At 41.9% G+C, this 26,600-nt stretch overlaps 1 protein-coding gene across 2 annotated transcripts in view; it reads right to left on the bottom strand.

Moving 5' to 3' along the window:
* Positions 1 to 1,185: 1,185 nt before the first annotated feature.
* Positions 1,186 to 26,600, bottom strand: part of RNF145 (ring finger protein 145) — a 44,517-nt gene continuing 19,102 nt past the window's right edge. For both annotated transcript variants that reach the window (XM_084536035.1, XM_084536036.1), the window contains exons 4-11: positions 21,837 to 21,928; positions 16,198 to 16,433; positions 12,581 to 12,756; positions 8,618 to 8,758; positions 7,019 to 7,201; positions 5,017 to 5,164; positions 3,993 to 4,349; positions 1,186 to 2,836 (exon numbers count right to left, since the gene is read on the bottom strand). In XM_084536035.1, coding sequence (XP_084392161.1) covers positions 2,393 to 2,836; positions 3,993 to 4,349; positions 5,017 to 5,164; positions 7,019 to 7,201; positions 8,618 to 8,758; positions 12,581 to 12,756; positions 16,198 to 16,433; positions 21,837 to 21,928 — 1,777 coding nt within the window. In that variant the 3' untranslated portion in view covers positions 1,186 to 2,392. The remainder of the gene's footprint in view (positions 2,837 to 3,992; positions 4,350 to 5,016; positions 5,165 to 7,018; positions 7,202 to 8,617; positions 8,759 to 12,580; positions 12,757 to 16,197; positions 16,434 to 21,836; positions 21,929 to 26,600) is intronic.

Genomic DNA, 26,600 nt, shown 5'->3' on the forward strand with positions numbered 1-26,600 from the left:
GGAGAAATTAAAAGGTTCATTGCCAGGAGATCAGTCAGGCTGAGAAACAGCTTCTCAGCGTAAGCAGTGAAGGCAAACTTTTTTTCTTGTTATTTTTAAACATCTCCTATACTCATGGAAGTGATGACATGACACACACTTTGGGACAGCAGCAGTGAACTGGAGCTGATGATGCCTGTGATTCCCTTCTGCCCTGCTGCTCTTGTGAGAATATTGTAAGCAAGAACAAGTTCCCCTCCTCCCTTCCTTGCATTTACCCGGAGGTATTTGTATAGCAGCCACAGCCTCCCCAGGTTTAATTTCACAAGGCTGACCAAGTCCAGCTCTTCTCACCTCCTCTTCCCAATCGCTTGTGGTACCACTTGCCCCCTACCATGCAAGAGAGGTGACCTTACACAAAGGAAAAATTTCACATCACTGTCATCTTTCAGCACCCAGGGGACAGCAAAAAAGGGTTACCAGAATATCCTTCAAGAACACACTGTGAACTAAGGGAAAGTCTTTGTTTCACAGCACTGAACAGCACCCTGTAACAGTGCTGCCTCAAAATAACCACTTCCTGCCTCCACAGGCTTTTAATTAAGAACGTGGCTTGAACTGAAAACAGTCTAAATTATATAAGTTAAAAGCTTGAACGCATACAGAACATCTTTTTGAGAGAGATTCAATTTCAGGGAAAAGCAGGTGTGGAGGAGCAAGACACAGACCACTGCAGCAGTGAAAAGAGTTCAAATAGAATTTTCTCACAATTTTTCCTTGCCAACGCTCCCAGCTTTTAACAGCAGCTTTGCAATGGCCACTGAAGCACGTGGCAAACCTAAATTTCTAAACACGCAGGGAAACAAGACTGAGATACAGAATCACAGTATAAAGCAACTGATACTCCTCCCTGTTGGGTTTTGTGTGGGGCTCTGTCACAGCAGGCAGCCTGCATGGCTTGCAGGAGCAAACATGCCTTAGCATTCTTCTGCTGTTCTCAGCTGCCCAAGATCTGGTGGCAAGGACAGGCTTTAAAGACCAGACGGTGCCACCGCAACACACAGCAATGGAATGGAAATAGGGGGGGGAGAGAGAGAGAGAGTGCACTGAAAGGTCCAAGGGGAGTTGAGTGCTATTATTGCATAAGAGCCTCTCAACACATTCTTAATTCTCGGAATTTCAGAACAAGAATCACATAACCAGGTGTAAAAATCTTCAAATGTAATTTATTAAGACATTCAGCTATGTCTGTCAGTCTACATCCAAAGTTACTACTAAAAATAAAATAGTATCACATTTCACATTAGGAATACCGACTTTGAAAAACACTTGAGTCAAGCCTATCGTATAAATAAGTGACTAATTTCTCTTCATATCAAAATTCACATAAAAAAATTGCCTGCCCCCCTACTCCCACCTATTTCCCCACCCTAGTCCCTAGTTCTACTTGAAGCCATGATGAATGTAAAAATTTAGGTATGGACATGTCCTTGTCAAAGAAAAAAGGTGCAAACCTATTAACAGCTTTAAAAGTGGCATTTGCGGAGTCTGATCATACACAATAATGTACTCATTCCCAAAGTGCAAATATCGCCAGAGTTTAATACTGTTTTAATTCAGCTGCAAGAATTAAACATTGCACAGCACAGTACTACGAGGCTTCTCTCTGTGCCCTAAAACTCATCCCACTTTCCTCCTGCACATGGTGGCAGAGGCCAAAGTGTTCATTAGAGCTTTAGTTTACTTCATGCAGCCCAGACTGTGCCATTATTAGCAAAAGTTTCATATACATCAAAATATTGAAGACTCCGTCATAAAAGTCAAGAGTCACTATAGATTACATGAATTCAAATGCAATTGCCCCACCAAGAACACCCAAAGCATACACATAACGTATTAAGAGTGCTTCCATCTTCTAGTACAGTCACTGATGTTATATCTTTGATTTTTTGCTTACGTGCCATAAAAAATTGTCAGAAACCAAAGCTGCACCTCGGTCAGTGACTGGCAAGTCACTGCATTTAACACCTCTCTGGTACCCTGGGACATGGCTGTATTCGATGCCCTCCTCCTGGCCAAAACAAAAGCCAGCGTTTTGTCCATCTGTCTACAACCTCTCACAGACCTCCCGTTCTTCTCATCCCTCCCCTACATCTTGAAAACACTCTTCCACTTCAATCTATTTCCAGACATCCTTCCTATGCCCACAGTTCAGAGAGCTTCTGGAGTCATTTTTTACTACATCTCACTGGAATTACCGCTACCAAGCAGCCCACGGAAATCAGCATGGGATATTACATTTTGACCAGCATTAATAGCTAAACTTCTTTCACAGATGCGGAAGGACAGGTTTTCTTCTGAGTCAAACTTGAATCTCTGAAATGTGTTTGTTCCCGCGTCGTCCTCTGTCACCTTAGAGCTGGATGCTAACCCTCGGGTCTCGAGCGGGGCACCCCTCTGGGGCTGCCATTAGTTCTGCAGCACAGGCTGCTCCCTGGCTGGCCTCGCACGGGCTTGTGCCCCTGTCCATGCCCCGGGACCCCTCAGTCTCAGCAGAGGCCTCCAGGCTGTCCTGTCCATCAGCAACCTGTCCACTGCTCTGGCTAGGGTTGTCGTCTGTGTTTGGCCCACTGTCATGTTCAACACCGGGGGGCTCAGCTGCATCTCCAGGTCTGGTATTTTGCTCTGCACCAGGATTTGGCTGTTGAACTGGCTCCGGTCCCAGTCCTGGTAGCTGCGAAGGGCTCTTGAGTTGGCAGTGGCACAGAGGGCAGGTTTCTTGCACATACAGCCATTTCTTAAGACAGCCCGCATGAAAAAAATGGCTACATGGTGTGATTACAGCAGTTTTCATGTCCTGAAAGACACACAAAGAAGACAGAACATATTATTTGCAGTCCAATTTCTCTCCTCTCACCCTGTATCTGCCTTGCCTCACCTAATGGGAGCAGTAGCCACAGAGCTGATGGAAGCAGTCCACAGGCAAGTAGGAGGAATGTTTCTTCCTTCATACTTACAAGCCTCCAAATTCAAGTACACACACACACACACAAAGTACAGGCCAGGACTGGCTGTTTATACTACAGGGATTAGAAATTAGGCTAAGGCCTTGTTTACAAGATATTACTACACTTAAATAAAAAGGTTTTGTAGGATGAGTGTTGCAGGATTAGTCGGCTTAGGAAAATTGTGCAAGTCAAAAACAGCACGCTTGCAGGTATAAGATGTACCAAACAAGTAAGAAATTAAATAACTTTCTCTGTGATGAGACACCTATATTACCTGCCTGGTGTTTTAAACACTGCCATGCATTGTGGCAATAGCAGTTTTACTCCTCAAAGAATTTGCATCAAGTTTGGAGTCAATCCAATTGTACCCTATTAATCCTAGGGTGGTTCTTTCTTTGTCATACATAACTACAATTTCTATCCAAGAGAAAGAGACTTTGAAGCTGGAGGTGTGATAAAGATATTACTTTCAGCATTAATTTCTAAGGTCCTTCTGCTGTCTTATGTTAGACAGACCCTTAACCTTTTGGTAATTAGGTTTCTGTTATAAACCTGACATTGTACATGAAGTGGAAGTAGCAGTGCCTGTGGAGACTGAGCTGCTTCTAAGGATGAATAAGAAATCAGCTACTGAGCACACATTGTCTTTCAGAATCATCCACTAATGAAGAAAGGGCACCCTTGCTATTGCTACTGATACCAGCTCAACCCAAACACAAAAAGTTTCAAAGAAAGTCAAGGGCAGTTTGTTGCACGCAACTGGAGAGAAAAACGAAAGATTGAACATACCCAAATAGTTTTTATACATAAAACAAATCCCAATGCCAGCATTCTAAATCAATTTACATAAAGCAGAAAACCGGATAATTCAAGTACCTTATTAAGCACAAACGTTACTCATTAAACATAATTCAAGTAACTTATTTTACTAGATGTAGATTGAGCTTGACAGACAGTCCGGAGCTATTTAAATTCAAGTCAATCGTTTGACATTTCTATTCCTACCTGGTAGCAGATGGCACAGATATCATTGTGTTGCTCCAGCTGCTCTTTTGTGGCAATGGGCAGCGATTTGATCTTATTCACTGCATCTCTGCGAAGAAGGAAACTTTTCCACCCCAGCTGGGCCCGCAACCACACGTTGTAATAGGAGTGAATGAAGATGATCACAGAACCCATCACAGTCCATTCGCCAAAGACAGTTTCTGAGACGCCGTATGCCACCACACAGAGAGCGACAAGGAATTCCAGCAGCCGGTAAGTGCCATTTACGTAATAAATCACATCATCCATATTTTCTACTGGTTCTTTTCTGAACTCTTCCACCATAAACAAAACATAAATGAAGAGCGTCCCAAGCACCTGTAACACAACACAAGGCCATTAGCTTAACATGCAGTTCTGAATTGGAGCTTAAGGTGTTCAGCATTGTCCATCAAGCTCTTTACATATCATGCTTCTAAATCAGACAGAGGCAGGCAAGCCCCAAAGCAGCAAAACTGTTGCTGAATCTCAAGACAAATAAAAGTCACTTCTTATAACAAAGCATTTGAGCTTTTTTGAAAGTGCTTCCTCTTCCAAGTACTTTCCTGAGTTGAAAATGTAGTTAAGTTGATTAAATGAAAGTGCTAAGCACCACGAGGGGAGGGGGTTAGAAATTAATTATAAAAAAAGTTATAACAAATACTCATAGTGCAAAACATTTCCTGTATTTACACTACAATGGTTTGAGCATCAAGTTACTTCCAAATAACCATAGCTAGACTTTTTCTTTACTGTGATACTTAAGCCCTCAAAAGCCTCCTAGCTTTACAATTTGAAATAAACTTCCATTCACCTATGCTCTCAGCCCACCCTTAAGAGCTCCTTAGCCACAGATACAAGATAAAGAACGAAATTTTACATCATATCTTATACTTCTGCCCTTCTGTCATCCTTGTTCTATTCTGATCATGTATTCCCCCCCTCTCAAGAAACAGATCACAGTTAAAGCAGGGATTCACAGTCACTACAGGGCTAATGTTCTTACCTGAAGAGAGGTTAGAATACTGCTGGAGATAATGATCAACAGCCAGAAATCCATGTGGAAAAACTGACAAATCATGTAGGCCATGTACGCGGGGAACACAAGTAAAAACAAACAGAGGCTGACTGCTCGGAAGTGCTTCCACAGACTCCTGCAAACAACACAACAGGTTTTTAGTTTTTAAGTCAGATGTGAGTGTCAGAATAAGCAGCGGTTCACTGCTGGATGTAAGCATGTTAGATCTTTGCTCGAGGCTTTAACTTCTTGAAAGGAGTTTCTGTTTTACTTGGGCACAAACTCATCCCCAGCACGCATGTCTAAAATATACATACTCTGAAAAAGTTCCCTCACATCTGACCTTTGCTGTTTTCAACACAAAGATTATGGGCAAAAATCAGCTACAGTAATTGTTATAATTAGACAAATTAAGTACCTAAGATGCTGGATTTCTCAAATGAAAGTCCGTTAACCTGAAGGAAACTATTAAATAATGTATTTATTTGTTTATTCACTTTCCTATATAAATGGGGTTCTCCCAGATTATAAGTTTATTACAATGATTCTACATCTTTTCGCCAACATACATGAGGCAAAGGTATTTCCTTTCATTGCCAGACTTAGCCCTCCTGCCTTTAGAAGTATATTCCCCAATTTGGAGATCACAAGAAAAGAATCTAGTGGGACTTGAACATTTATCTCTGCCACTTCTTCCTCTGTTCCTCTATCACTTACTTCCTCCTGATCTCCCTCCCAACCTAAACACGCCATCAATCTCTCACACTCACCCCTGTGCAAAAGCTTTCAGAGCATCTTCAACAATTACTACACTACTCTTGTATGTTCTTCAGGTTGTATTTTAACTTCATTTCTCTCTGGCAATGAGGTACAGAGAAAGTGAAAGAAGTGGGGGGACAATAGCAGAAACTGAGGGATTTAATACAATCTGAAGAAACATCAGAATGCTACTGTAAGGTCTGCAATTCTGTCTGTGGGCGAGGGAGAATGGGAGAGCTGAAGTGGAATTTATCCTGATTCTAGTTAATTTAGAACTGCCTGAAAAATTTGGCAGAAGAGAGTTAAAAATTGCTGTCATCACAGGCTGCTTGTTTAAGCTGGGCAGATGGTCATATCCTGGCTCTACTCCTCTTCCCTCTGTTAGAATATTTAAAGTTAACATTGCTGCAGGACGCTGGGTACAAGTAGCCTCTAAGCCAAACAAACTCTCTGCCTCCTTTTATTTTCTCACTTACAGGCTACAAAAAGGGGAAAAAACACAAGCAATTAACAAAGATGCAAACAAACAGATTAATACAAGAAAACCAGATACCAATAAAGCTCCTTGAAACACAAATTAAACTTAACAACAATCCCACATGATCAAAACATCTGGTACACTAATGCAAAGCCTTCTACCTCTTATTTCTTGCCAGCAAACTATCATTTTGGGATCACAGTGTCAGAAAAAATGGGTTTCCCAATATCTAAGGTCACCCCTAGATAGATCCCACCTTCAATAGCTGTCCAAGACCACTGCATGAGGGGGAATCCTACCCAACTGCAGAAGAGGTTAAGCAAAACCTGCAGATTCTACAAATCCACACAACAGAGTTTGGTGGGAGCAAGCACAGGCACTGGAGTCCTGGATTTGCTTAACTGAGACCCACAGGCAGAGTAACCACCACACAGCGCAGTACTCAAGAGTGGGCAGCCAGCAGCTGCAGATCAGCACGGCCTTGCACAGGCTGGATGGACACACTCCTGAGCAAGAGCAGGTGACCTGAATCATCCTCATTTGGCAGCATACAACATGCTGAAAAGCACTGCTACGTGCACTAGAGGGAGCAGGATGGTAAGAGGAAAAACTAGAGAATTGACTAGAGACCTGCAAAGATAAGATGCAATAGCTTTACAAGCTACTAAAATCCAAATCAGGCCGTTAATTACCAGTTTACCACTTCCTAAAATGGCATTGAATAACTTTCAGTTTAGGAAACCAGTCTCTTACTTGTCTCTTGAGGCTCCCAGTGCCAAGACAATCGGATCAGCAATTTCCAGCATAGACTGAAGGATGGATGCCACCACAATGAAAAGAATAATACTGAGCAGGAATGCCCGATGCACAACTTGGAGCTCAATCAAACCCGTTTGCACAGCCAGGATCAGGAGTGTGACTCCTTCAGTCATTCCCCTGCAGATCAACAAAGAGAAGAGAAAAAGAAATGCATTTTTCTGCGTGTCACTGTTAGTTCAAAAATATATCTAGGAATTGCCAGGAAATAAGCTGTTTCTTCCATAACCCTGCACTGCCACTGGTTTGACTTTTATTGACATAACCATTCAAGCCTTAACCAGACAGGAATGTTATCAGAAACACTGAAGTGATGGGGATTAGGAACTAGCAGATTCCAGAATCTTGCTCCTGAACCAGCAGCATGTAGGTTACACCCAGCCCAGCACACACCACTCCTTGACAGAGTTCCCCCAGCACTTCATTGGCCCAGAGGCGGTCTCAGAGGAGGAACTGCCAGCCTCAGAGCTGCCTGCACAAGCCCTACACAAGCAGCACTGCTAGGTCTACAGCTGGGTACAGCCAGCCTCATTCCTAGATCACCATGAAGCCCCTCTCCACCTGTTACGTTTCCCCATCACCACGCTCCTGTCTGCCCTTTGGTCCTGGGGAAACATCCTCAACTCATGTCCCCACCAACCCCCAAGCTTTAGGAAAATCAGCAGTTTGTTCGTTTTCCAGTTTATTCTCTCTGTGTCTGTGTTGAATACAGGAGGAAACACTGAATTTCTCCAAACACAGCTGTCTGTTTCACTTCTTTTTGGTTAGGAAAAACCAGACTGCATTTCATGCCTCCAGACAGCACATTTCAGCACCTCTACTCGAAGCGACCATAGTACAGACCACCTGGAACCACGCACTTCCCCAGAGGAACCTTTTATGTAGGCTACTCTTAAGCAAGCCAGGTTTATAGCCATTCTCACTTCCACATTTTGGAATCCAAAATGTAAAACATTCTTTTGCATATGGTCTGAACTTTGGCCCTGAGGTAATGGCTGGAATAACTAAAAAACACACAGGATTCCAACCTCATATTAGAAAAGTTGAGATGAGCATTAGGAAAGAATCAGCTCATATATTCCAGTTATTTCTCATAGTTACTTAAAGGTGATCCATACAATGTTGTGTTATAAGACTCTACGATTAGTCATGTTTCACACATGACTACAGGGTAAATGAGGAAATATGAATGTGAAGTGTTTATATTATCCAAGCAAGTGACAATTTTCCAGTGACTCATATTGATCGTCCTCAGTACCTTCGTTAAACTCTGTAATTTTAAATCCCAAATAACACCCCTGAACTTCTTACAAAAATTAACTATCTCCCAAGAAGTATGTGACAAGCTGCTTTTTACCTCTTATCCTTCCAATGCACACGTAGACTGGCAAACAAAAAGCCTTTTAAAGATACCCAAGAGTTCATAAGGTTTTTATTTATATTTTTTTAAGGAATATATACAAGCAGTATCATTTCTGTATAAATACTTTTTGTCTGCTTTTTTTTTTTTGACCCTAGACACAGCGAGGCACTTACCTGTTCATTGCAGGGTCATTCATGAATGCTCGGTAACCCTGCAAGTAAAACTTGCAGAGAGTCAGAACTCCCAGAGCAACGAAGGAGACTGTGAAGACCAAGCCCAGCAACGAGTATGGAGTGCTACAGCATTCTGCAATACTGGGAGGAGAAAGTGGGAAAGAGGCAAAAAGAAAAGAACCATTAATCAAAAGCAATGTGAGGAACTCTTCCCTTGTTCTGTTCATGATGCAAGCTGGTTTTAAAGCACAATTACACTGGCTTAACCTCTACACCACCATGGAACCCTCCTCTCAGTGTTGTTATTGGTTGTTTTCTTTTTGTTTTAACACTTCTTTTCAAGACAAATCTACAGTTCAACTCCACAGCTAGTAATGCCTTTCAGGCTGGAGCTATGGCCACGCAGTGTGGTCTTCCCCGTTCCCTCCTGTCCTTCTCCGCTGCTGTGCCACACGGTGGCACTGTCCTGCCTGCATACAGTTTTCTCAGCCCAATTGCCAGCCAGAACATGCTTAGGTTATTTGCTGAAATTTCAGCCAGCTACCAGAACCACAGAGTTAAAGCAGATGGATCCACTAAGGCACTTTCCACGCAGCCCTGCAATAGTGAAAACAAATGTCAAACTGATAAATACTGCTAGAAGGCTGGATTTTTTTTGGTAGCATTCCCATCAAGTTGAGGTAGGCAACACCTGTTTTTCAAAAAGCTGAGTCAGAAGCAGCAAGACAATGAAGAATGTTCTCCCTCAGCTGGGTTTTTCCTTTCTCTTTCTACAGCTGTAAAGAATCAAAAAGACTGAGACTTCAGAGTACATTTGATGATGCTGAGAACAGCTGAGTTACTACAGCTCCCTTACCCTAGGACTGCTCTTGTGCTGATCCTGGCACCGTGTTATTCGGAGCAGCCTAAGCCTCAGATGCCTCGGGCACCTGAGGAACAAGGCTGCCAGCACAAGGGGAGGACTGCACAAGGTAACACGTGTGCCAACACTCAGTAAAGAACGAGCTGTCAGCCAGGGATTACACACCTGGAAATCCTCAGATACATAATCCAACCTAATACATTGGCACCTCCATTCATTTAAAAAAAAAGAATCTTAGCTTGTCTAACAGGACAGTCGTTTGTGAGAGAAATGATGTTCAAAAATGTGTCACGCCAATTAACCAACTAAGAGTGCACCAGGCTAGCAGCCTGAAATGATAAGCATTTTGAGGAAGCATATCCTTCAAAAATAAACAAAACACAGCCAAGAGGTATTTACTTTATCTCTTCTAATGACTACCTGAACAGGAAAACTCCTTTGAAAGCAATTCACAACTAAATTCTGAAGTGTTTATGTATATGTACTATTGGCAGTGTTTCCAGTAAACCTTCAAATTCAGCCTATTTACTAACCTGAGCAGGGCTGATAAAGCTTTCAAATGTTCCTGCCAGTCAAGGTAGCAAAAAAAAAAAAAAAAAAAAATTATTTAAATAAGCTATTTCTGTAGAATCTTTGAGGAACTCTAATTCAAAATAAGTTATCTTGGCCTTCCAACTGATGTCCAACCTTTCTTTCCTTGCCAGTTATTATAGGATTCTTCTTAAACTTAGTTCCCTATGATCTGCTACGCAAGGGTCCCAGAAGAGCGAGCCTAAGAGCTCCAAGAGACTCCTGAAGAGCTCTGAGTGTTATGTTTACGTCTCGAACACAAGTTTACAAATTGTCCTGAACAGCTGAACACTTCAACACATTTCAAAAATCACAGCAGTTATGTACTCGAGGAAGAGATTTTGAGAGGAACAGTAAGGACAATAAATATACAGAACAGTTTTTAAACAGCAAGTCAGCTAGCAAGAGCCCTCCAGTCCATGAAGAACAGACCTGTTGCCTCTCCCTATTTTACAGAAAAGGTAAGAACTGTTCGCTCTTTTCTTTCCCCAATACAAGAATTGGGGTGCACTGAATGAGGCTACATGGATTCAAACAACCAAAGTGTTGTTTTCATTATACAAACCAAGCTGAGCTGTGGAACTACTTGTGTAGGATCTTTGAAGCAACACAAGCACATATGGGTTCACAGGCAGACAGCAACAACTGATGGAAGAGAAGTCTTTTGAGGATTACTGAGCAGTTATTAACCACACTCAGCTAAGGCAGCTTTACTTCTGAAACCAGATGCAGGATTGGAAAAGTACTAGAAAGTGTCCCATTTGTCAAGTTACGGGTGGGTGTCTTTCCAGGCACTCTTTGTGACCACTGCTGGAAACTGGAGCCAGGGCTAGATCAGTATTTGGGCTGACTCAGTGCAGCCACTCTGGTGTTCTTGTCAAAATCTGACACTGCTATAAAGCACGCTCCAACTGCTCTCACCTGAATTCCAGCTACACTATTTTAAGTCATAAGTACACTCAAAGGACACAGGTGCAGAAGTCGCTCACTTTCATGGAAGAGCACATCTTTTCCATTTTGGTGAGCAGCCAGCACTACGGTTGCTGTTGTGGTTGAACTGGGAATTTTCATGAACTGTCATGACCTGGTACTTCAGCTCCCTCCTGAGGAGGGAGAGGCTGTCAATGGTACTACTCGAGTTCATGTTTTTAATGTGACTTTTTTCCTACTGTGACAAACACAAAGACTGTTTTCACAGTTTTTCTGTGCTTTTGCAATTACAGAAAGAACTTCAGAGATCAACTTGCACTTATTCACTCATGGAACAAGCTAATACAAGTCTGCAAGGCAAGCTTCTTGTTTTGCCATAAATAAGATCAGTCTAACGATTTTGGCACAGGAATAAACTTAGCTACTAGGAAAAGGATAGCTTGCCTCACCTCTGCTAACTGCTAAACGCAGTACTCTGTTGCAGCAAAATTTAAATTGCAGCAGAGATGAACAAGAGGAACAAACTTCAGACACCATTAGTTCAGCTGACAATCAGATAACACAGTTGGTGCTTCTACATAATGCAGTATGACAATGTAAGCAATTTTAATAGTACACGCAGTAAGATCTCTGGCTTTTCTCCTTAATGACAATGAATTTTGAGAGCTTAACACTATGACACCATATATGCATGCACAAAGGCAGGCAAAAATTAAGCAGCTGGAAAGCCTGATTGGAAAAATGTAGTGATGAGTAAGTGACTCAAGCAAGTTGCTACCCAAACAGCAGAACTAACGATGTATGGACTCTAAAGGACATGTCCTGTTACCTGCGTGTTCAGACACCATCCTTTTCTCCCCGTCCCAGTGTTACACAATGTAATTTGCCTCACCCACCTTCTCCTGCAATATTCCCAGTTCCTCTCTGCCCTACATGCCCCCTCCCTTTTGTATGCAGTAATCTCTAGTTAGACAGGAGTCAGCACAGGCACGTACAGCCCAGCCAGAATCCTTCAAATGCTGCCTTCTTTCAGTGACAGCACAAACACAGGCTTCTCTCCCCATAGCCAGTTTTTACAAGGCTTTTAGGAAATTGTATTTTTAAGAGATTTATACCTCTGCCAGATTAACCACTGGGCTCAGAAGTTACTTTAGGAGTTGGTTACTTCAGCTGACTGGATGAACTCGAGAACACGTCCCACAACAGAATGAAGAAGCAAGACATGCAGGGCTCAGAAAATTACATAATCACAAATAAGGTATTGAACTAAATAACTTCAGCTGAGGTATCTCAGACTTAAAAACGATTTGTATACTGAAAACAAACTTCTGGACCAAAGCTCTAATTACAGCTATTCCCTCATCAAAGAAATGTTTTGCTTTATTTGGGAACTCCCCACAGTTGAACTAATGCTGCCTGAATGGAATCTGTGCCTCTGAAGCTTAACAGGGTTTGCACACATGGTTGCTGAGATAAGGACAGGTATTTGCCTGGCACCCAAATTCAATACAAGCTGATCTACCTATTTAGTCTCTAAAAGAGCACACATTTCAGAACACAGTCAAAACGTAAAAACAACTATTTGCAGACTAGTAAGTTACCTTGTCAAGAAGAGGAAGAGGAGCCTCTCTCTTGAGGCAGGCTGGTCCCGTGTACTGAAATACGAATAGATCTGAAGAGCGAACAAGACGAGCCAAAACACCATGAACAGAACTGGGACCACCAGCTGGTTCCACAAAGACATTCCCAGAGCCAGGAGACCATATACTTCCACCACCTGGAAAAGACAAACAAAAACGCAGTTTGTTATTAGTTCATGTCATCCGTGATTTGATAACAAAAGGATGTTCACCAATAAACCACAACAAAGGTAGGGGTAATTCACACGGCATCAGCCATCCCAAAGGAGAACAGGCGGTACACCCAAACTACGGTCAGACAAAGGGAAAGCCCGGACTCAGCAGTGACATGCTACCATCTGATCAGCTGTTTTACTTGAAGTAAGAAGTACCTGACTGTGCACTGAACAACCAGAACAGCTGACTGTCCCTTCCTGTGAATTACTGGCTCAGAGCTGCTGACTGCAGCTCTCTCACAGCAAGAGGAACAAGGATGCATGCCTCCAGTCCACATACAACCCACTCAGACCTTTTGCCCAGCTCAAGTCACAGCAATGTTGTCTTCTCTATTGCTGCTGCCAACTCACCACACATGATAGACAATGAAACGAGCCACACTACTTCAGCATAGAAAATCTGCTTTCCTGATCTGTTTTAAAGGAAAACATAAAACATCTGAGGTATTCAGTGTTAAGTGCCTCAGAATGAACACGTACCAAACTCTTGACTGCTCCCAATCAACCAAGGGTTTTGAAGTTCACAGTTAAAAGCTATTTCAAAAGACTTTGAAGCTCAATTACATTTTTTGTATTGCAAAGACTATGCTACAATGCAGTGATTTTCAAGAAGCTGGAGCTTCATATAGCTGGACTTAATATAAAATGTCAAAAGGAAATCACTCAGCTACTATTTTTTTTTATCATCTCCTTCCCACAACAATGTAAAATTTGCAATAGCTAGCAAATGCATGAAACAAATCTGTATTTCAACAGAAGGTTAAAGAGTTGTCTACTTAGTCTTTCATGACCAGCATGAGGGATATTAACGTTCACGGGACCTGCTGCATCATCTGCTGTGGCTGATGGACAAGCAGTATGCTGCTGGCAGGGATACAGTGCCAGGCTCCCGCTTTTAGCTTTGCGCAGACTTGTCAAGGAACTGTGTTTGCCCTCAGGAGACTCCCTCGGCCTCTCCCTTGGCCTGGGACCAATCCAAGCAATCCCACGCAGCTCCTGGCACAGCACTCCATCACATCAGAGACAGGTCAGCTATGCTCATAATGTAGGTTCATAACCATGAGGTATTTCTGGCATCTTCTGCAAGTAGGCAGCCAAGCTTCTAGACCTGCTTTTAAATTGTACCGTCAGCTACAGTTTGAAATACACACGCATGCAAAAGGCTGCTTTAGCCCACCTGTTAAGGCCATCTCCCCCGTGGTGCTCCATTCAAGAAACACTCCTGGTGCTTAACATCCTAATATTCAGTAAGTTTTGCCACTGATATCAAAACAGCAATCAATTCCAGCCTGCAATGGTAGTGAACTCACCTACACATCACTGAAGACTAACCACCATGCAAAGTTACAGCAGTGAGATCACAGAGGAGAACATTCAAGACAAAACAAGACAATCTCTTTCTTTGGAATAAACACACTTAGCTTCATTTGTAATCCCCTGCAGTCGGTTATACAAACACACACTGAGCCAACATTTTTTTTTCAGCTGTGTTTCAAGACCATAAGCGAAGAGCAACAAGCTCTTTTAAAACAAAACGTTTGTTATCCCATTTCACCAATGCATAACGAAAAACACTTGTACACAACTTTTCATTCCAATACACTCTCTACAATATGCACTCAAAAAGCATCATACGACTAATCAGTCTATTATAAATCCAGTGGCATTTTAAAAAGCCTGTCATTTTCTATGTATTTACAGAGAAGAAAAAAATGTATGCCTTCTGCATAAACAACTGGGAGAAAGAGTATTATCAGCATCCAAAGGCCATGCACAAGGAATATTTCTTCCTCACGATTACAATCATGTAAGAGTGCCCAGCAAGATTTGAAATACCAGAAGAGGAGGAAAAAAAAGGAAAATAAAATCAGAGACAAGTGATCCTAGAGATGAGAAAGCTTGTATAGGAACAGTACTTAGAATACAATTCTGACCCCAAGAAAAAGAGAAACCATTCTCTCCCAAAATGTATTTGCAACTAAGTGTTCTAAAGTGTCTAATAGAAAACACATACATGACTCAAATCCACATCATATTTTAATTTGACTTCAAGAAGCCAAACTGTGTGTGTCCATGCAAATGGAAAATTGAAGTGTTGGTTTTACCCTGTTGTGAGCCTTCAAACTCTATAGAAGAGGAGGAGCATCTATTTTACGCCACATTAGCGAGTGCTCTCTCTTTTAAAGGAAATGGTAAGCATTATTTTTATATTCTCCTTGAAAAACATGGATATTGAAGCCTTGCCAGTCAGCTCCTGAATTTGTTCTTATCAGCAAATCTACAAGCTGGTTATGGGCAAGATCAGACCATGTTAGGTGCTGTACAAGCACAGAAGGATAATCTTGCTCCAAAGACCAATTACACGCAAAATAAATAACTACACAATAATGATCAACATGACAGGCTGAGGCCTTGGCACTCCAGACACATACTGCTGCCAAGTTTTTGTTTGTGTATGACAGATATGACAGCAACGAAGAGCTTTAAAGAGGGCTTTGAAAGAGCTTAGCAAGTTAGTTTTCAGGCTGCTTCTGGAATGAAGAAGCAAGTCAGAAAACCAAAGACTTGGTCTGAAAAAAAAATCAGTAGCTGGTGAGAGGAGAACTAGCGGGTCGGTCAAAATCCAGTACGCATCAGTCTTTTATACTGAGAAGAAGACATGGAAGAAGACATTATCTGTATAAAAATAATATACGTGTACACAAGGCATGATGTTTCTCTAACATTAACAAAGAGTCTTTTCAAACAAATATACATTAGATGTCAAAGTGTTAACAAAATGGATGTGTGTCAGATCAGTTTTCTCTGTTTCCGGTAACTCCGAGATCCTAGCAATGCTGCTGTTCTAAACCGAATACTACAGGCCTTTCAACCTTTCACGTCACAGCACCAGCCACAGTCAAGATCAGCTTCACTGTTACTCCCAATTTAACATTACAATTACAAATGCTTTTTATACAAAACATATTTCTTAAAATGAACAGCTAATGTAATTAACGCACGTGTAGTACCTTGCTCATTTAATGAGGCACTAGATAAATTCCATTCTACCACAATCCTGTCTCTTAGCCTGGATTTCAGGGACTAAATGAAATCCAAGCAAAGTGGACAGGCTCAGCTAGCCAGGAGCATAATTCAGCATAATGACTTATGCGGAATGCCTGAACTGCTCACCCATACAAATTGTAAGCTAACATAAATTAAGGAAAGTGGATGCTATGGATAGGAACCCATTTGTTTTTCTAAGAAAACATGAGTTAACACACAAAAATATATGCACAGGAAATAGTCAAACTACTTATTTTATTACTACTTTCCTGCAGAAACATTCAGGCCAAGGACAATAAAATTGTTCTATGTTACCTGGACAAGCTCTCTGTATGCAGACTTTGCCAAGTTATAGGGCACCAGAAGATTTGATGCCAGAAAGTAGAGAACTTCCAAACCAGTGAAAATCATGGCAAATTTGTTGATGATGACGATGGTTTCCAACGGGACGAGGCAGAGCCGTGCCAGCAGAGGGAGCATGTGAGCGGAGAAGAGCCAGATCTGTTTTGTTTTCATGACGCAGGAGCAGAGCGTACATACCACCAGCTGACCTGAAAACGAGACAGAGTCTTTTATAATCAAGCTGATTATCCCCTTCAGGAAAAACGTATTTTAATTCGTTATCTTTCCCTAACACAGTTATCAACATCCAGCATATTATGACAGCTCTAACTAGGACATATCTGTTATGAAACCGGGCTCCTCTGTGTCTTCTGCTGGGTCATAAAACTTACAATTTTCAAACTATGCAAAGTGTATGCCTTCACTACACAGATTAGTGAGATGTTAGCCCAAAACACGCAGAAACATATCCAGATTAATACCAAGTCCCAGGAATAAATCATGCAGGGGATGATGACTTAACAAGTCACCCCTCTTTTTTTTTTTCCATAACATCCCAGCCCTACCTAAATCCCACCAGTATCTTTGTGCACAGCAGAGGCTTTTCTGAAGCCCAGCTATATGACTGTTTCATTCTGATCTATGCAAAAAAGTAATCAGAGGTCCCAAATGGCTTTTGGAACAACAATATTTATACTGTCAAGAGGAATTACAGGCCAAGAACGCTAACAGGAGACAGCCAGGTCAGCAGCTGAGACTTCAATAATTTCATAATGCCCTGGGGCAGTTGCTCAAAATTATCACTGAAGCTTGCAAGTGACAGATAATTAACAACTAAATTCTCTTTAACAGTTGGTGGGGGCAGAAGAATGTCTTTCTCACACACACACAGAGATTTGGAGGATGATATTTCTAGAGCAGACCCCTCCTGTATAACTGCTCCCATTACAGTCGCTGGAACTTGTACCCTGTATCTCAGAGGAAGCAGACTGGAGCCAAATTTACATTGTCTGGGTAAGAACAAATCTCACTCGTCATTTTGCAGTGAAAGAATTTAAAAGCAGAACCTTGTGAACTCACAGGTGGTGAACATCTGGAAGCCACCCTACATGGTACCAACCCCAAGTGCTTATGGGCTGCTTTGGAGCCCCCCCACTAATCTGTGTGTTTCACAGCTCTTGGTGGAAGCAGGAGCCAGCCTCAGCAAAGCACAGCACAACAAAGCCAAGACCAGAATATCTCTAGGCCTCAGCAAACTCCATGTGCTCACATAACCTTATGGACCTTGTAAGCCCCTCTGGATGCCCTGGGGAGGGAATCTGGGAGAGGAGAAATAGTAGAACTAGCGTTTCTCTCATCCTGTCCAACTTCCCCACCCAGGAAAGGCCTTCCGCTTTCAAAATAACTGGAGCCAAACTGAAAGCAAACCTCTACACTCTACCACTTAATCATCCAAAGGTCTTCCTCTTTCACATTGTCCTCTTTCAAGTTTAAATCCTACCCTTAATTTGCTAGGTGTAGTTTTGAATTACTTTGAGTCTTTTCGGAACAAGCACGCTTGCTTTCAGCAAGATATACTGCCAGTATTTTGGATCATGAGCCTCTGAGAAAGTTACTCTACTCATCGTTCAACAGACTCCAGCTCTGAGGCACCTTCTCTGCTCCGTTGCTCTCTGCCCACACGCAGGTTGCTACAAACCCAGTTAAGACACCACCAGCACGCTGCTGTGCCGTAACGTTTGGGGCCTGGCACAGTCAGCCTGCGAGGATATCTGCATCTCATGGTAACTAAGGCAACCCAGCTTCACACACAAAGGGATACCAACACCAGCTTCTGATATGTTCTTCAGGATTTAGTAAGTGTCGTCATCTGAAATGAAATGCTACAACCCACCACATTTAACAACCCAGTGTTCCCTGGGATAACTGTGGGGTTCTCCAGTCATGAAATCTGGTTCCAGGCTCACCTCATGAAACAGCAACCCCTGCTTTCCTCCAGGCGCGATGTGCTGAGGGTGCTGGTCATGCCTGCTAAGCTCTCTCTGCTTTCCACCTCTTCAGCCTAAACACTGCTTGGAAGTCACTTGTCAGGGGAAAGAGATCTGTGCACCATCATGCGAAACACACAAAACACTTCCTCCTGAGGCCTTGAGCTCCCTCCTGAAGTCTGCACCTTGCTGATTCTCAGCCCCTTCAGGAAGGGCCCAAACAGATTAACGGAGCTTTTAGTGACAGATACTTCTCATTTTTAATGGGGTAGCAGCACCTTCCTTCAGGACAACCCCTCTGTGCCATACATCATAGCTTATCTCCAAGTAGGGCTGTACACAGTAAGAGATCACATACATGGCTGCAGTTCCAGTCAGAAGAAATTACCTTGTAACTCATACCACGTCACCAAAAAACTTAAACCCTCAAGCTACCTGCTGAGACTAGAAAATCCAACTGAACAGTTGCACTCTGGAAACTGCGATGCTGTGGACTGAAGCCTGCCAGACAGAGCTAATGAGTCCAACATCTGGAACCCTCCTGCAGGATACCAGGCTCCTCTGCTAGGGAATGAAGCAATAAGGAAGAAATCTATTGCCTTAAGTTCCTGCCTGTTCTTTTCCCTTCCCCAAACCTCCACAAATACATTAAACCCTGCTGACAGCCAGCCAAAGCCTCTCAGCTAGTAAGCTAATGGAAAATGTGCGGTAAGCCAGCCGATGTGGTAGAGTCACTCCCACTTTTAGTAGGGAGCTCTTTACTTCACTCCCCGTTTTAAAAAGCTGATGTTACCAAATTCCCTGGTTACCACATTAACTGCCTGACAAAAAGCAGGATGTCTCCAAGTTAATATATGCTCCCACTACTGTGCACTAAGAACTAAGAACAAAAAATCTTCAGGGTAGCATCACTTTGAAACCACGCAGCTTTGTAACCTAACAGCTGATGTTCTCACAAGGTGGAACACTCATCCAAGAGGCAGTCTTCTCAGCTGTTTATTTCTTCCATCCAGCATGATGAGCAACTTCAGAGCACGTTAATAACCCTAGTTAATAGTTATTGGACTGAATTAGATCTGGGGGAAGAACTGACCGAGAGCGCCCATCCAAAAAGCACTAATGAATATAACCATTATTAAAGGTTAAATTTAAAGACCCAAGTGGCATACTGTACTTCACCCTTTTAATTCTGACCACAGCGTTTAGGTAACAGATCAGTACCACGATTATTTCCCCATGCACTTGCCTCAGTGCCTTTGTCAACAATGCTACACAACAATGCTCTGGCAGAACACGTAAGAAAAATATGGAGCAAAGCACCCATACGTATTAATTTTGCTGCAAAGATGACAGTTCAGTGCAGTACACTCCTGAGACATGGCAGACTGCACTGGAAAAACACTTTCTCAAATTTGTTACACACTGAGGTATTTCGTATTTACACGCAACACTGTCAAGCCTCAAAGCCCACTGACATAGGACTTCCCCAAAGAAGACCATTTACCATCAAGACTAAAATTAGGCTTTCAACTTGACTTCAAAAGAACAGGGAAAATTAATAACGAGGATATTAAGTATGTTAACATACACATACTTACTAGTATAGTCAAGCACCTATTTCTGAAAAACAATTATAATACGCAGACACTTCATTCTGCCCCCCAGTACAACCCAGAACTGAACTGGACAAACACAGTTGTGTCGTCTTCTTCTAGCTCACAGATAATCCACATGAAACCTGAATGATACACCCTGGGATACTGATGGGCTACGACTCCTGGTTTAGTTTCTGCATAAATATTACTGAACGGCGTAACACCCCCTGACCTCTTCCTGCCAGGTCCTGCCTGCTGCTTTGTGAAGCTCTCTGAGGGTTCTGCTTTAGCACAGGACCCTGCATCACACCTGAGAGAGATTCAAAGAACTACTTACAAACATTTTCTCGCTGAAACATACTAAAGGCTTTTGCTATACTTTGGTGTCATTCCACAAGACAGAAAAATTTAGCATACCTAGAAATTCAGAAGAGAGAAGAAGTGATCCCTAAATATTTCCGTTTCTGGGAATACACCAACGTTATCTTTATATAAAAGTATTAAAAGCAACAACAAATCCCAAATTTAAAAGTGGGGATGCTGGCAGGCAGGGAATGTGTATATTCTGCTAGACCTAACATACTGGAAAGAAGAAAGCTCATTTAAATCTCTCAGTAGCAGTTGCGAGCAAACAGGAAGCAGCTGAGTTTTGTCAACAGTCCACGGCTGACTAAATCTGTCAATAATCTGATGAAAACCATAGACCTTAGTGAAAGGAATTAGGGACAGTTTTTCTTCTGACTTTGTCTTTGGCTTATTTTTAAAATACACACGGTGTGCGTGCATTTCAATATCCTCTCTGCAGAGCATATGGTACGGCGTAGCAACCTTAACGCTGAATTTATTCTATTCCAACATTCATTTGGAGGGGAGGGTAAGCGAGAAGAGTAGAAAGCCCAATTCTTCAAGACTTTACCTAAACATCTCAAAGAAGAAGTCATCTCTGCCTTTCACGAAACACAATTTTAATGTAGTTTTGGGCTGTTACTCCTTAATGCTTTCATTAGAAACAGCCCCAGAAGTTGATTTAAAAATAAACAGAAGTAGCCTGTGGGCCTATACGCACATCCACAAATCTACTACACCTGTGTTTTTTTAAGAGCATGAAAACACTTATCTATAAAGACAATAAAGAATAAATGCCTCTACAACACTTCCAAAGATAAAAATACTATTGATATTTTTACAGGACTTTACAGGAGTTTTCCAGACAGACAATGCAATCATTCTGAACCAGACTGCAAGTCTGCAAAGAACACGGAGACAGAATGCTGCACTTAGGAAGCATAATTCTAGAAATAGTAAACACAGAAGTACAAAACAATCTCAATACTATTCTTTTGAAAGAAATCATATGCTCTCAGAAAGTGTCCTGCCACTACAAACTGAAGTGACTGCTTACATGAGACCCTTGGATCTTTTTCCTTTCATTCCTTATGCCTTGATAGTATCATAGGGGTAGACAGGGATACAGAGGGGAAAAAAAAAAAAAAAAAGATTTTTAAAATGTGCCCACTTGGGTAAACTAACTCCTTTAAGAACTTCTGGCTGTGAAGCTTTCACCCAAACTCCTGCACATGAATCTGAAGTGCTTCTATAGTAAGATATACACAATCTCTTTTTCCTACTCTATCAATTTACAACACATTTCTAACTTCAGATCCGTAGTTAGGAAGGACACAGCACAGACAAGCAGGAATTTCAACAAACCGCACCTTTACAACAGTGTAATGGGTTGATTAGGAAACCCACATGAATCTGAAACACTGAAGTCTAACGCTAAATTTTAAAAATACCAAATCTAGAGAATACTTCCAAAACTGTAAGTAAGGGAGTATTGGTAAATCAGTGGCACATACAGAGCCAAGCAGGACACATCTAGCTTTCCATACCTCCTGCATCTTAATGAGGATCACAGCTACTGAAAGTGACAGAGAAATTTGAAACCAAGAGGTGGAACATGCACAGGTTTCAGTGAAGAGAATTAGGCACAGCTCTCCCCTGCATCACGAATATCTAAAACACTTACCTACTAAAGCAGTCATGAAACGATTCATTGAGAGAGGCTCCAAGTACATTGGCCCTTCATACCCTGATTCCAATTCACTTCTCACGTAATCCCTAAAAAAAATAAAACCACAAAATATTAAGATCCTTCTGATGAGACAAGAAGCAATTCACTCATTCCACACACACGTAACCTCGGTGTATGTTACAGTCAATTAAGTAAATTACGAAAAGCAATATTAGCACTACTGTTATGGCAGCCTCAGCGATCAAAGGATCTAACCGAAGCATGACTTTAGTGAGAGACGTATTATCTGTAATTAGACTCACTGTCACAGCTGTAAAAGTCCTTTGGGACACCCAAGCTGCTCTTCAGAAGGTGGCCTGAAACTGCTTATTGACAAAGCCTCTTAAGCACCATTCCATTTTTAAGAGTCCCTTCTTAAGTGGTTCTTCTTCCTAATCTTAATTTCTTTTCCCACCAGCTTCATGTGAAAAGGTCTTCCAATGTAATGGTCATGGTGTTTTGCACCAATCTCTTTGCACCATATTAAAAAATAGCTATGAAGGCAAAATGACAATCACGGAAGACTGGGGACAGGGCTGCTTCATAATCCTTTTATCCAATAAGATCTCAAAAATTTAGCTGTATCCTGGAGAAACCAGGGGGACCAACTGGATGCCCTCAAAACAAGGGACCACAAGTGGCAGACAAAGTCTGAAAATCTGACTGGACAGCTGTAACTTCTCTCAGAAAAGGTGGGCTAGGAGGGGGGGGGGGGCTCAGGCAATCAAAGAAACAAGTAAGAACCCTGGGAGAGCGGGCATTTTGCCTGCTGTTGGTGATCATCTATCACCTCCGCCTTTGAGCAGGCTAACCTGTGTAACAGCAATGCAAGTCAAACATGAACTTCACACAAAGAGCAAACGTTTTGCACTTCCAGAAGATAATCCTGGAACAGCAGGGCAGTAATTCTCCAGTGGCTCGTTAATCCCCTGCCATGAGACAGCAGGCGATCCTCGTGACCCTTCAGATCTGCATCTTCAGCCCCTTTTTCTGCCTCATCTTGAGACCCTCTGATGCCCATTGCATGGCTGCTGCTGTACCCTCGTTGTGACACTGCCAACTCCACCATCAGCAGCACCACAGCCCCTGCTCTCAGCTGGCCCGGACTGTCCGGCCGTCCACGCCCAGCTGCAGCACGTCCCGGGAATGCCACACACACACTCAGCTGACCCTGCGCAGAGCTAGCAGAGTCTGTTTGCTCGAGGGGCATGGCACAACAGTATTACGTATTTATTTACATCAGTCAGGCAAGCCACACCTGCTGCAAGCAGATGCAGGCAAAGCAAGCAAGCAAGACTGGAAACCACAACGTACGAATTTATATTTCAAGTGAAGAAAAATGTGCAACACAATGCTACTGGAAGCATTCGCTTTTCCCCAGCAATGTGGAAAAATACTCTGGTTCTAGCACCATCTCGCTACTCCAAGCTAAGGAATTCGCATTTTCATTTGCAAAAACTCTCTGGAATTCAAGACATAAATCTCAAAGTACTAAAACAAACACTTCAAAGCCTGTTCTTCATAGCTGACAACGCTGCCTACTCACAGCAGCTTTTCAAGTGTCATAGTATATGCGAGGTATGTCGACATGGGCTCTTTAGACTGTAACCTACAATTAAAAACACATGGAGATGGAAAAGGCAGCTAAGATGACTGATTCCGCATAGAACATCTCCCCTTGTTATCAAGCCACAGATAAGCACAAGTTTTTTGTTTTTTGTTTTTTTTTTTCAACCTTCAAACACGCACAAGGATGTAATCTTTGGGGCCAAGTTGTGTATTTTTGTTTATGCGAACCTGAAGAAAACACTTTCTGACAGCATTTGCAGAGCAGACAGGATAATCCATCAGAGTTGGAAAGAGGGGGGAAAAAAAAGCACCACCGCAGATTTCCTCAGAATTTGCAACATGCTGAAGATGGCTTTTTGTATTAGCGATATCATGCTCCATCCGCAAATTGAAGGTGAAAATGCTGGCTATTTCTAAACTGCTAGAAGGAAAGCAGTGAAGACATCAAGCTTTTTCTACATCTGTCAGGAAACAGGTTACAAAATCATCCAGAATACCAACTGTAGCGAGAAAACCTTGCACAACTTAGCCAAGACGTACCACCAAAGCTGCACGTATATTTGGTTCATTTACAGCAGGAACGTGTCTGGAGATGACCCAAATCCTCCCAAGCTACATTTCTTGCCCTTGTCTGATTCAGTCATCTGCACCGAGGACTATACTTGGCTTCACTCTTTAAGTACCTTCTTTAATTGAGAGTTTAAGGCCTGCCAGCTTAGAGCAGCAATGCTTTAAGGTCCCCTAAATTTTTTAAACAGTATTTGTAGATGATGTCTAAATACGAAAAGTAAAAGCAGTGATTCTCTTATTACGAGTACAAACACAAGGATCTTTTGGCACAGATACCAATCAGAAGATGCCTGGAACAGCTGCAGTGCCATACAAGATGCTGAGAAGAGCAAGTGCACGCACTCAATTTTGATCAATTAAAACTGTATTAAGCTGCAGCTTTTACATCGGGGAATTGTTCACTTTACTGCAGCAATGTAAGAAAACAAGAATGCTAAAATCATTATTTACTAGTTAATGAAATGACTGAAAGTACATTATTACTTTAGAAAATTAGGGCATAAGAATAAAGCTGAGATCAGATCGCCTGCTGTTTATTCTGTGGATGCACTCCCAGCCTCATTTAATCGAACTGCTGGACTGTTAACATATAATCACGGCCAGCCACGACTAGCATTGCTCTGAAAAGGTAAAGAGATACAGTGCTTCACACATGACCCCTTTTTTGTTATTGGAAGCACAGCAAGGTCTGCTGTTATTAAAGATATGCTTTGTAATTGACAGACATAAGGAACAGTGGTTATCTGACCCGAGTCATATTGCCGACATTTACTGTGGCTGATTAATCTTTGCTGTTAACATCAAACACACACAGCCGTAGGTATTGAATGTCTACAGATATCTTTAAAATTAAAAACATCTTTTAAGATTATCCGTAAGTAACGATTTGGTCCCTTGCTTCCTGCCTTTTCCTCCTTCTCCCTCTCCCACTCCCCTCTCCTCAAATCTTCTCACCCCAAGCTCTATCAGGTTCAACATCTGGAATGTAATCATAATTTTTTTTTTTTTTTTTTTTAGCATCATTTCTTTTCTGCACAATAACTGCGTTTCTTTTCCCCGGTTTTATTGTTGCAACTGGGAAGAAGAAATGTGATCCCTTTAAGCAAGACATTCATGCAGCTACATAAAAAAAAAAACACACATACATTTTCCTTGTCAAGAGCGGCAGGATTTTATTTTTTAAAGCTGACTTCTCCTTTTTCCATAAACAGATGGTGAATTCTCTCTACCCAAATTGCCAGGCTAACATGTCACACAAACGCAGCGCCTCCTTGGACTCTCCCAAGTGCTCATGAGCATTAGCTAATCAATCCGCACACATTAAGGTAAGTCCCAGTTTTGCAGATGAGGAAGCAAACGCTAAGAAGTTAAGTGATTGTCAAGGTCACAGAGACCTGGAAGTCTGAAGTCAGAGCTTAACTATAAAATTCAGATCTTATTCCTAGACATGCAGCTGAACCACAAGCTATTTCTGGGTGGAAAAACAGCACTGAGAGCTGCAGTCTTTCAACAGCTCACAATTTCCAGGACACTGCAGAGTCACAAGTGCCAGCTGATTTTGGTCTTGTTCTATAATTTGCAATAACCAAACTGGCCTCAATAAGGGATCTCTTCATCCGTCTTAAATAGCATCCCAACTGGTAGCCTACGAGCAGTGCACTGCGAGTTTTCTGTTCTAAGCAGATTTATTAGCAACAAAAAAATCAGGAACAGTTTGCACATGTGATTTCTGTGTGTCTTACCATGATCAGTCTGCTAAATAGAGACGTCTGTTGTAATTGGATAGCCTCATCAGTAAGAGGTACAGCTCCAGCAGCAGAGTTCATCTGTGTCAGTTACACTTCACTATTTTCAGTATGAAAACTAATTGGATTCAAAAATTCTTTTGAAAAGCTAATTCAAGTGTCGCTCCCTGCATTATACAGAGGCTGGTGCTGAGATCCCCTTGAACAGTGCTTCCTTCCCAACCAAGTCAGTCTCATATCTAGGGAATGGGTACGCTCACTCTGAAGTGCTAGAAGCTGCATTTGCTATGCAAAATAGCTAGGGAATACTGCTGGACTATTTGAATCTCAGACATCTTTTAATTAAATATTTTTTTGCCAGTTGATGCAAGATTTAATTAAAGTCTTTATTAACACACTCCAGAAGTATCAAGTATAGAAAGCTTAGTAAGAACACTCCAAACAGTCCAAGCTGTAGTTACCCAACATGTTTCAATGAAGCCTGTAATTCTCAAAGTGATACCAGCTATAATTCACATTATGGAGAAAAACGACCAATAAAGAACTATTAAAATCAAATAACGTTATTCTTTAATGTATCAACTGAAACCCATACCATCTCTCTTTCTTTTGAAAGATTTAAAGATACAAAATGGCTTAAGGATCTCTAGCTATAAGTATTCTGGACCAAACTCTGTATCTGATGGGCATCTGTTACCAGCTTTATTTTTATTTCAACACAAGCTCTTAAATAATGTTTAGGCTGCTTTTTCTAATAAGTAAGCCTTTAACTCTAAGAGAAACACCCACAAACTGTATCTATAAAAACTCAGGACTCCCCTGAGGATGATAAAAA

Source organism: Aythya ferina (genome assembly GCF_964211825.1).
Source record: "Aythya ferina genome assembly, chromosome: 14".
Classification (NCBI taxonomy): domain Eukaryota; kingdom Metazoa; phylum Chordata; class Aves; order Anseriformes; family Anatidae; genus Aythya; species Aythya ferina.